The 12,064-nt window shown below is 36.5% G+C and overlaps 1 protein-coding gene across 5 annotated transcripts in view; it reads right to left on the bottom strand.

Moving 5' to 3' along the window:
- Positions 1–9,876, bottom strand: part of POSTN (periostin) — a 34,438-nt gene extending 24,562 nt beyond the window's left edge. For 2 of the 5 annotated variants that reach the window (XM_010214968.2, XM_010214969.2), the window contains exons 1-4: positions 9,705–9,876; positions 8,080–8,178; positions 1,289–1,353; positions 127–284 (exon numbers count right to left, since the gene is read on the bottom strand). In XM_010214968.2, coding sequence (XP_010213270.2) covers positions 127–284; positions 1,289–1,353; positions 8,080–8,178; positions 9,705–9,826 — 444 coding nt within the window. In that variant the 5' untranslated portion in view covers positions 9,827–9,876. The remainder of the gene's footprint in view (positions 1–126; positions 285–1,288; positions 1,354–8,079; positions 8,179–9,704) is intronic. The other 3 variants (XM_088522232.1, XM_088522234.1, XM_088522233.1) reach the window with 3 other exon arrangements.
- Positions 9,877–12,064: the final 2,188 nt, after the last annotated feature.

Here is a 12,064-nt window from a genome sequence, read left to right as displayed (position 1 = left end):
CCATTTATATCTAATATCTATTTCTTGCTTCTAGTTTAATTTATAATAGTCCAGCTTATGCAGTTTACAGAACAACATTAGCTGAAAGTAAAATTTGCTTACACACACATACACACATTTTCTTACCGCATTTAATTGCTCCCAGGCTTCGTTGCTTGGTGCAAAGAATGTGAATGATCCTCGCCCTTCAATCTCTTCTCTCAGCTTTGACATGTCAGAATACTGCTGAGTGGAGGTAGCTCCCACAATACCAAGAGTACCATATACGTGATCAATAGGAGCAACTGAAACAGACACGAGACAAGAATATTGTAAATTCTCCATTCAGTTTCTCACAAGCAAATCTACTTTGACTGATGTGGTTGGACAATAGGTTTTATGAAGGTGTTTAAAATTAAAGCAGTACACTAGGATTAAAAATGCACTGTCAATATATTCTAAATCCATTCAAACACATCTACTTGCCTTATTCTTGTTTAATGAGCTGAAAAATTAGTTGGATCAAACTAATTTTTTGCTTTATACTATCCCAACCAGAAACAGGAGTTTGTTCTTTTGGGACTTTGGGAGGAGAAGCAGAGTAAATGACCTCCATAATCCCCAAAACTGCAAAGGAGTGGGCAGCATCTGGGCATTCTTCCTCTGAGGATTCCTGCTATTTTTTCAGTGTGTGATTTGTGAACATGCTAACTCAGCCAGAGGATGCAGAATGGCTGTAGTCTCATATTTAAAACACTGCTATGTGAGAATAGGAGATATGCCCCCTTATTCTAGGCATCTATTATTATATTAGACATCTATTATATATTAGACAAAGGCATGTGATATCCTTGGCTCTTTCTACAGTCATGGAAAAGAACAGGCAATTTTAGAATGTGACTAACCTCATCCTAATGTAAACATCTGAAGTTAGATGAATTCATCTAAACAAGATTAACTCAGGCCTAGATATGCCAAGTTCTATTATACTGACTATAAAAGGGTGGTTTAGATATAGGGATCTAAAGCTAGGAAATACATTCCACTTCTGAAGACACTGCCCTAATGCTATTAGGTTTATTTATGCAAAATGTATTAGCACAGGTAAGAGAAATTAAAAACTCTAGTCTTCCTTTCCACTCCTTTCACCACGATCAAATTCACCGTAGCCTGATTTTTGAGTATATAGAAATGCAGTTGCATATTCTCAAGCAACAACTCCTAAAAAGAAGCACTCATATTTCTTTTAATTTCTACTGTCAGAATGCTTCTTGTATACAGGCTCAGTCACATGAAAACAAGCTTGTACCTGCAGGACATCCTCTCATACCATCCATCTTCATATAGCCAGGACAACATTCATATAGGACAGTTCTGTGGAGAAAAGATGAAGGCCAAGGTAAGTAATATCCAGGAAAAAAAAAAATCAAATTTAGCTCATACTCATATTTTTTTTATTACTGATTTTGCATTGCTATGTAAACACTCTCCAGCTCTTCAGCCCTTCTTTTCCTTTCAACCTTTTTTGACATGGACTACTAATTGGTTGTAGTGTACTCCGTATTAAATGCAGGACTTCTGAATTTACAGTAGGACTGCAGTCATTAAGTTTAGACTAAATGCTAGGGAAGAGGATGAGAGATGATGCAGAGCTCACAATGAGTTATTAAAAGATGACGTGACGAACATAAGCTGAAGAAAATTATTTTGATAGGTCTATTCTGAAAGGATTAGTTGAGGTGAAGGAATGGCAGAAATAAAGATGGTGGGGATACTGAGTGGAAGTCATAGCAGCAGGGTTGTGGTGGGAAAATATAAATAAACTAAACAGAAAATAAAATGACAAAACTGTGTGAGGTTATCCATATAATGGATATAGAAATACAACAGGTATTTAGGAAAAGGTCCTACAGACAGAACCTAACAGAAAATGGGATGGCAAAGATTTAGGGTACCAAGGAAGACTTTGAAGATGCTCAAAAATAAGCGACAAAACTAATTACAGACAGCCTCTTTTTAATACAAAGAAGCCCATGAAGAAGGAAGTAGGAAACCAATAAAAACAGGATGTCTGAGACAAAAGGAAATTCACTGGTAAATTTAGTGAGGATGAAAAACAGAGTGCAACAATTCAGAAAGAGAGATAGAAGCATACATTAACTTAGAATGGATGAGAATTTAGCAATACTGTTTGAAACTGTGTGAAACTAGGAACCGTTATACGAAGATGCTAATAAGATATCTCCATTTTTGAGTATGCAAAGACTACACATAACAGCAAACTGGGGCTAATCATCCTAATTTCATACTGTAACATCCAGTTAAATAGTGAATGTCTTATAAGACATAATATCTTACTAATTAATATGACAGAAATAAAAACTTTAGTGCAGACATGATTGACTAATTCTGCTCTTTTGTAAGAAAGCACCACTACACTAAAGCCATATAGTTATTGCAGATTTGATTTTGGCCTAATCAGGAGAAAGAATGTCAGCAAATTACACAATCTTACTGAAACTTCAAATGAATTGTACACTTTCAATCCTTGGGTTTCAGTTATTTCTTTTTAAATTATGATACACTGAATTAAAAAGACAATTTGCAATCCTAGTTTTACTTAACAGGTTTATTTGTATATGTGTGGCTGATACTGGCAGTATGAGTTCTAAACAGTAATTTCTTGAAGATTTTTGCTGAGTCTTTACCACTACATTCCAGCTTTTAAACTGGAGATTCTCAGTGGCAGCTGTGTAAGGCTCTCTCATTTTTTATTAGCTAAACATAAGAAAATATTAGTCACAACCACATTGAACTGAAAAGCTTATTTAAATGAAAAGTTGGGCTTCAACTGCACTACCTAAGCTATTTGAAGAGACTAGAAGATGAAAGCAGACTGGGACAGCAATAGAATTACAAGGTATATTTTTAAAAGTGAGGATCATAATTCTATAATTTAGAACAAACTGATAGCACTGGCAAAGAATATAGTCAAAAAACCCTCAAATTCCATTTCTCTGTGCTTTGAAAATTTGGTGTCTTGTCTCTGTTTTCTCATATATACATACACACATGACATATTCACCTTTCTGGCATGTGTATCTTTTCAGTCAAGACATGATATATACCAAAAGAGTTTGCGTGGTTCTTTTAAAAACACATCTGTATGGCTATTTAATGAGTGACTGTCTCATTGGAAGTCAAAAAGAGTGCAAAATTTGGGCTACAGGATCTCTAGCTAATGAGGAAATTAACCTTGCATCCTTCGTCCCAGTGCCATGCCTGTTAAAGGCTAATATAAAAAGAAATCCAACTAAAGGAAACTGTCCAGCAGAAATACCCATTAGGATGTTCTCCCAACTGTGTTAACTGCTTTTTCATGAGAAAATACTCTTTTCTTCCACCTCACCAGGACCCTGCCTCCACTCTCAGGCAATGATGGAAGATTGCAGTCTTAATTAGCTTTTGGATAAAGGAAAGGGGAAGCTGAGGTATAAACATAGCATAAGATATGGCACGTTTACTCTTCTTACAATATTCAACAATGGCACAACTAATGAAATGCAGAAAACTGGATGCATAACATAGGTAACCAAGACCATGCTCCTCCAGCCAATCATTACAAGATCAGTGCCCTTTTTATTGTGTGATTTGTAATGTAAAGTGCAATATTTTTCAGTCATCCAAATTTGAATGACTATAACTTCTTGCTTACAGTATTCATGTCCTCCATGTTTGATTACAATTAAAAAGTTAGAACCAGTTAAAATGTGATACAGGATGCAGTTCCACAGAACTGCTCATGCACAAATGCAGTACTCAGGTGAAATACTGCTACAATTTATCCTCATTTGTATCACTCTGCTCATTCAGTATAAGAAGATAGCATTTACTCAGGTAATGCATAATGCTGCATTCTTAATACATTCTTTATTAAGTAATCAAAGGAAAAGGGTGCAGAGCTGGGCTATCTTAAGTCCTCTTTATATCCTTGGTTCACAGAGTACTTGTTAGATTTTTCAGATCAGCTCTGGGACTCATCTGTTTCTTGTCCTTGCTGGCATGGCGATAAAATGTTCTCTACAACAGAGTGGAAGCTTTCTGATCCAATAGACTTCTACTTTAGCAAATCTTTAGATTGGATCCCACTTGGAAATTTACAACAGTGAATGGAGAATGTAAATGATAGAACAATCTCAATTGTCAAATTTCAACATTCTACAGACCACAAACAAATTTAAAGGGCAATAGTTAGTATTGACATTGGCAACAACAACAAAAAAATTGTCCTTTGGATTAGTGCTATTTTTTTGAAGTAACCTCTTTAGCAATGTCTGCTGATTTCCACTAACAGCTAATACTGTTATACCAGGTGCCCTATTACAGTCATAAAAATACCAGAAGTTCTATAATTTAACTTAGTCTTGTAAACATTGTTTTTCTCCTCTAGCCTCTCTTTTAGTACTTGTGCATCTGTAAGATTGTCAAAAGAGAAGTGAGAACATAGGTGATATTTTTCTGTAGATATGTTCAAGCTCTGCCCAAGTCCCTCTGCTCAGTGTCTTCCACAGGTTGGCTGTAGCAGGTTTCTTCCTTAGGACGTTATGTAGGCTCTGGAAAATGTCTTTCAGCCTACCTTCCTCTACATTCCCACCAGTAAAGTAAACAAAGTCACCATCTAATCTTGGCCCACTGTGTCCAAATTATTGCTTAAAACCATTTTTTTTCCTACATATCAAAGTATCTCTCTTTGCCTAACTCATTATTGTTCTAGCTCAGTAAAGCAATGAACTCCTCTCAGCTTAGTGCTCCGAGCAGACTTTGGCTTATGGGAAGACATGACATCTATCTAGGAATAAAACCACAGGAATAAGTTGTTCTCAACATCAGCTTTGAGAATATCCAAATTTCAGTCTCAGTCATTTTCAGGAAATATCCTTCTTCCTAGTGTGTCTGTAATGGAATGAAAAGTAGTGCCAAACAAGTCGGTGGTATGGCAGACTTTGCTGAAAGGTGAAATATTCTGGACTGTTTACAGTACATGCAGTGATGAAAAAGGGAAGTCAGTACTATAATGCCCTCTGCAGGAGGAGGAAAGATCCCAATAAAGCCCATAAAATTGTAGAACCTCAAAAAACTGAATAGAGATAGTTTGACTGGAAAACTGATCTCTGTTTTCATCCTCAAATCTCCAGAGCTCCAAACCTTATGTGTGATTTTTATGAAAACAAACAAACAAAAATAAACAAAAAATAAACAAATAAAACAAATAAAAAACAAACAACAACAACAAAAATGTTTGGACCTATCTGGAATTGCTTATAAAACATAGCCAAAATCAAAGTAGGAGCGACTGGCTAGTTAGTATTCTAGATAGCAAATTATGTTCCAAAGACATCTCTGGGTGTTTAGAAGAATCGCTTCACTTGTATGAAGATTAGCATTACCTCTGCAACTTCTGTGTAGCTTAATGTTGTTGCTGTCTTCTACCTCCTTAAGGAAGTAAGTCATCCAATGAAGGGTGAAAACTCAGCTGATGAAAGTTTAGTCTTTTTTGGGCTCTGATGAGACCATGATATCATTCCTTTAGTCTAGACTGACTTTAGAGTTTAGACTTCAAAGCCATGGCAGTACTTGAAAGGCCAGACACTGTGCTGGAGTCTCATTGCATTGGAAGTATAGCTCAAATCCCATCAATTTCTGGTGTGCTGGCAGAGTAGCCAAAACATTTTCTCAGAAAGAAAACAGGAGACAACTTCCTCCTGCTACGTATTTCCTCAGTCTTTTCCCTAAGGATCCTTTCCAACACTGTGTTATGACATACAGCATCTTTCAGGAATTCCAGAAAACACAAAGACTCTGACAAGTACTAGGAGCAGTAGAAACCACAGTACAAGCCCACTTCAGGTCTTTGCCTGACTACTGCCTGTAAATTCACACTATTGATTTTAGTAGTGCAAAAATCATTACTGCAGGCATCTCTCATGAACATAGTCATGATTTGGGAGACTTGATTAGTCATATCTCATTAAATATAGGCAGCATGCCCAAGAATACATATATACACACACACACATTTAGTCAGGACAGATGAACCATTTAAAATCAAAAGAATAAATTTAAAAAGAATTTAAAAAGAAAAGTTGACTTTCAAGAAAGGCGACAATCTTAAATGGGAAATAACTTTTTTTATCATTAAGAAATTGTTGTATATGTGTAGATGAACTGAGGAGAGCATGAGGAAATGCAGGACACTTCCCATATTAGCACTGCTAGTATGGCTGGCAAACTCAAGGTCATATTACATAATCTGAGTCAAATATACTTGTATTACATCATGCTTGTGCCCTCTATTCCCTAGCACAAACCAGATTGTTGTTGCACTTAGCTCTTTGACAAAATAAACTTCTTTAACTTTCAAAAAAAAAAAATCAATGAATTTCACATAAAATTACAAAATCTAACATTTTCAGTTGATAAGTATTTTGTCTGGAAAAGTTCACCTGGATTCAGTGTGAGCTATGGGTAATTGTTTAAAGTCAAATTGATTATTCTACTTTATTTCTTTTTCTAGAATCACATTCTTTTGGATATACTTAGAAACACTCTTTTAGACTTGAAAGATAGGCCAGAAAATGTACATGCTATTTATTCTTGACTTTGACAATTAGCAAATCAATAACATGAGTCTAACACATTCTAAAATGTCAGCCACCCCTTGTTTAAAGTCTCCATCTGAATTTATTTAGGAATTAAAAGTTGATCAGGAAAACATTTTCAAGATAATCTAACAGCTCATTTACAAAAGGTTTTATCCTTGGCTGGCTTATATGGCTAATACTTCCTGCGGACACTCTTATTTCATATTAACTTCCTGTAAGGAAGACTTGAGCATGGAAAGCAAAATTTCCTTTTCACCTTACATTCACATCTAGACCTACAGCTGATGTTAAGTGTTTTTAAATCCAAATTTAATTTAATTGGAATTCATTTCATTATGCATATAACTGGCAACTTGTATTGATATAAATTAACATCTTTATGTCTCAAGGTAGAAGAGCCTTAAGTGACTTTTTGAATGGTGTATTTAAAGTTACTTGGCTGTTTGAAAAAGTTTATTTAACTTCTACTAAGAGATTCCTAATGCACTGAGTCATTGTAGCAAATGAAGCCTGGATTCCCTATGCATTTAAATATTTCTGAAAACATTACCCTACACCTCTCTGGATGCTGTGAAATGGAAAATGAACGTAAAGATTTCCTGTGACAACAGGAAAAAAGGCAAAAGTTGTCCAAGTATTTGCATAGCAGCAAGAGAAAATGTGGTGCCCTAGAAAAATATTACTCTATTGAGTAAAAAATATCTCTCTGTGATAAATTGCTGAATTCTAAGTGAAGGAGGTGGGGCAGAGCCTAGGCTGGGATTTTCTGAGTGTTCATTCCCTGAAGCTACTCTGTGGGCGAAGCGGAAGCAATGACTGTTGCTATTGACTCTTCCACAAAGAGGAAGCCAAGACTTGCACTGTGAAAAGAGGCAATAACTAAGACACAGCTGTATACACAGATTTCAACAGAATGCCAAATTCACCCAAACGGGGGACTAAAGATGCCTATGTTCACAAGTATGGTCTGAGTTTTGTATGTGTGGAAAGCTACAGAATGAGCACACTACTGTTCAGTGGAGAGCTGAGCCCTTTTCACAGCTTGCTTATGACATCCCGCTGTATTTTGTGCAGGTCACTTATCCTCGTGTCTCATGCTAAAAATAGAACTCCTAAGTGCTTCACTGAGATAAGGATTGCTGCATCTAATGTCTGAAAGCCCTTTGAACTTAGAAAAGTGCTCCACACTGAGCTGTCATTTTCAGACTTTCCACTCCTTTTGCAATTATTTTTTGGCAACAGTTATTGAGTCAGTTATCCAGCTGGTTTCACAGCAGCTGAAGAGAAGCTGAAATGCTGTAAGCCTATGAAGAGGACTTTTCTGGCCCATGCATTTGAAACAGAAAAGTAGTCTGCCCCTGACAAAAGGAGGATTTTCTAATTGTGCATTATATAATCTCTGAGAACAGGGAACATCTTTCAAACATAGATTACTTACGCTTTCTTTCCGCAGATGGCTCCTTGGTACCAGTTTCTGCAAGTGCTAAAATATTTCTTTTTCGTTCCCATAACTTGCTGAAGGGCACAGACATTTGGACTACAGGAGAAAATGGGAGATATTTTTTAAAAGATTTTTTGTACACCTCTCAAACTTAACATATAAAATAGCAGCAAGTACAGTCTCTAGTGAGCAAGGGTGAGAATCAGGCATCTGGCTTCTTTTTGGCAAGTGGGATTTCCCAAGTGCAGTGCAAGCTGCTGGGACTGCACAGCTGGCCTCCTTGGACATCCCACCCTGCTATGGGGAGGCGATTCCTTCACTTGTCCCTCTGCCCCTGTTGGACAGTGACTCCCAGCTGTGCCAAACTTTAATATGCTTTACATTCCACTCCCTTCCCCCACTAAAAAAAAATGAATTACCAGTCACCAGGGGCTCAGCTGTGAATGTGATCAGGCTCTTTTCACTAAAGGTTTCATTCTGAGCACATCTGTGCTGCTGAGGGCCATAGGGAATTGGGGAAGAAAAGTGGCTTCTTTATGCAGAAGGAAAGAAGCCCTGTCTTCTGGAAGCCAATGAGCTATTTTGATTACCAACTGTTTGACATACCCCAGGCACCTAAGTAAACATTCTGGGAATTACTGGGAACCAAAGGGTAAAATGCCATGTAAATCAAAGGAGTCAGAGACTTCAAATGAGAAGAATCTTTTCCTTAGCATGGTAGTGCCGAATTACTGAAGAGCAAATCCAAAGCAGCAAAATAGCATTTCCTTACTAGTGAATATGCTTTTACAGTACAAAAGTTCAGCAGTTCAGCAGTTAGCGCATGTGCTTCACAATATACAGGGTGGGAGAACGCAACAAAGGACAATAGAATAATAAATAATCCTCTTTCACAGAATATCTTTTGCTATCAAAAGAAAATGTGTTCAGACACATTTGTTTCCCCAACACAACTTGTTCAAATTAGTCCCTTTTGCCTGCACCAATTGGGTTGCCAGCATCGCTTGGCAAGCGCCCACGAAGGGCTTTGCCCCCTTGCCCCTTCTAGTGGGAACAGATGTTTCAGAAAGGGGTCCCCAGTTCATAACCCCGTGCTGAAAATTACTCAAGCAGAGTTCATGATTTTCATTAGCACGGGATAAAGAGAACAAACGCCCTGGATTATGTGTCAATTCTATTAAAACATTTGATAATAAGTATTAACCATTTCTGATGACCCGTTTTATTAACTCTGAGCTGTAATTAAGTTACAGCAAAATACATGTGCTTTATTTACTGCTAAGTGGGTTTTTTTTTAGATTTGTCTAGATTTTATGCAGTTCAACATATATATATATATATGAAGTTTATATGTATATATGTGAAGTTTAACATATATATATATATATATATTTCAGAGACAAATCCTATCTCTGACACTGCCCAGAAAGTTTCATGTTTTATTTAGGAACTCTCCTTGTGAAATAGTTAATATAATAATTAATTTGAAAAAAAAAACTTTACTTGAATCATATTAAGAATGAATAGTGTACAAATCACATTTAAAACAGAGATAAGAAAGGTTAAGAAGTCCCCTTTTTAAATATATATATTATATATATGCATTAAAAAAATGTACTTACCCTTGATCGCGTGCCCTTATTCGACTATGGGTTAAAATCTTGTCATAGTGAGCAGAAGCATCTGCTTCTTTAAAAGCACACAATAAAAAAGTGGAAAACGCGAACAAGGAAAGCATCTTCATCTTTAGTCCTCTAATGCTTCTGGCAACACTAGAAGAGAGAACTGGCAAAGGGTCTGGAGAGCTGACAATTTATATACATGCTGGAAGGTGGTGGGAGGGAACCACAGGAACAACCTGAAACTTGTACCACCCTCCTCAGAAGAGCAGCGTTAACTGCCAGCTTCAGTGAGCTAAATTAATACCATACATTAACCGCAAAAACTATGCTTTTTTTTTCCACCCTGTTTTGACTAATTTCTTCCTCATTACAGAAGGCTTAACATTTTATTCTGCTGACACAACAGCAAAAAAAGTTTGAGAAGTTTAAGCGTTGACTTACAATTTGGTATTTATAACACAGAAGCCATCAGAAGTTGGGATCGTTCTGTGAAGTTTTGTTTAAATCCAGAGAAAGATGCTGTCTCTTCCCATAGAAATTGTACTGCTATACTTTGCTATCCTATGTCTTTATAGTTATCAGCTATGAGTTGTTTATACAGTGAAGCTGATGACAATCCCAAACAGTGCTGTTGTCAATAAACTGGAATAGCATTTGTGACTTGAGAAAACAACAAGCTTTATGAGCACATATTCTATTTATGAATTAGTAACTTCATCAAATGCTTAATATTCTTATTAATTCTAAAAATAATACTGCGGTTACAGAAAGCATTTATTCAGAGCTTTATGTAGCCACACACAGATCACCGACTTTCTGAAAGTTTGTATAACGTACCTGTTTATGTACAGACCTTGGTCCTCTTGTGAAGTAGAGAGAAAATGTAATTCTGAGCTGTCAATAAGGGAACTGAAGAAGAAAGGCGGAGTAATAGGCACAAAACTACAGGGACATTTGGTGTGGACTGCAGTCCAGGAATCTGTAATTTTCACATCAAGGAAAAATTTCATATAGAAGTGTTAATATATAAATACATTTTTGATATATATTCTACAGTTCATTTCAGATCCTTATGAAAATAGGTCAGTCTGTAATGGCAATACTTTGCTGCTATTGTTGCCTCAAAATCAGAATAATTATACGAATAATGGGAAAAGAATGCAGTTCTGGGGTGGCTCATCTAGGGTGCCCTCTCTTATTTTAGGACAAAGATAAAAAGGGCAGGCAGCAGTTCCCAGAGACAGTGAGAATTTCCCAGATATCTTTATAGGTATAGACTACAAATAGACACATATATATATAAATAAAGAGAAAGAGATTTAATAATTATAGTAACTACAGTACTTCATGGTTGTGAGTTTGGGTGTAACGGACACATAGGTTAAAACGAGGGACATTTGGATAAATGGTAGAGTATCCTTTTTCTTCAGCCTATATTCTTCGTACCTGCAAATGACAGGGGAAAGCTCACAGCAGTATCAGCATCTCTAAATTGTGTAAGAGTTCAGGCAAACTGCAGGTCTGAAATCACCTTCAGATCGGCTCATGGGGGTGATGGGTCGACTAGCACATGTAGAAGCTCTAAGGGAATCCACTGCTGTGCTCCTTGTGTTCCTCTCAGAGCTTCTGTCTCAAACCTTTTATCTACTTGCAGCAAGAGAGCCTCTGAAAAATATCACCATTTTGATATTTATCTATGGCTGAGTTGCTAGTTGGCCTCACTTAATTGCGCTTTATTTTCCTCGTTTTTATAGATGAGAAAATTGAAGGATAATCCATTAAAGTTGTTCAACAATGAAGCCTCAAAATTTCAAGATTCAACTACAAGATTTCTTGACTTTTTTATGCTCATTCCGCTTTGTTCAAATCAATCACTAAATCTGGTATTTTGCACTGTTTAGGGCTACAGATGATGTTTGTATATATCATGGTATAGCTATTTGTTCAGGGGGTACTAAGATAACTATATACACTTAACAACTGTGGACTGGTTTAGTCCTTTTGGTTAGTGCTCTATTAGATATACATCATTTTGCTTTTTAATATGTTGTACAGTGCCTATTCTGCACTGATATGGTAATTTTGAAACTGCAATATATGTTGTCATGATACCACAGTGTATTTTTCCCTTGTCAATTGAACTAAAAGCTAAGACAACAAAAATCAATAACGACAAAAATGGATTTTTTTTTAAGGAAAAATGACATGAGAGCCTTCATTAATGGGAAAGTTTGTTCATTTAATATGTGCTATGCCAAAAGAACATCTGTAATGAGGTTAAAACAATAATTATGGTTACGCATCCCTCATATGACAGGAGGTGGACAGAAAGGCATTTAGATGCTTGAGGGAGCCATTCT

This window comes from Tinamus guttatus, unplaced genomic scaffold (assembly GCF_059628265.1).
Source record: "Tinamus guttatus ecotype Peru unplaced genomic scaffold, ASM5962826v1 Tinamus_guttatus_pri_ptg000150l, whole genome shotgun sequence".
Taxonomy (NCBI): Eukaryota; Metazoa; Chordata; class Aves; order Tinamiformes; family Tinamidae; genus Tinamus; species Tinamus guttatus.
This window is presented reverse-complemented; position numbering and strand designations above follow the sequence as displayed.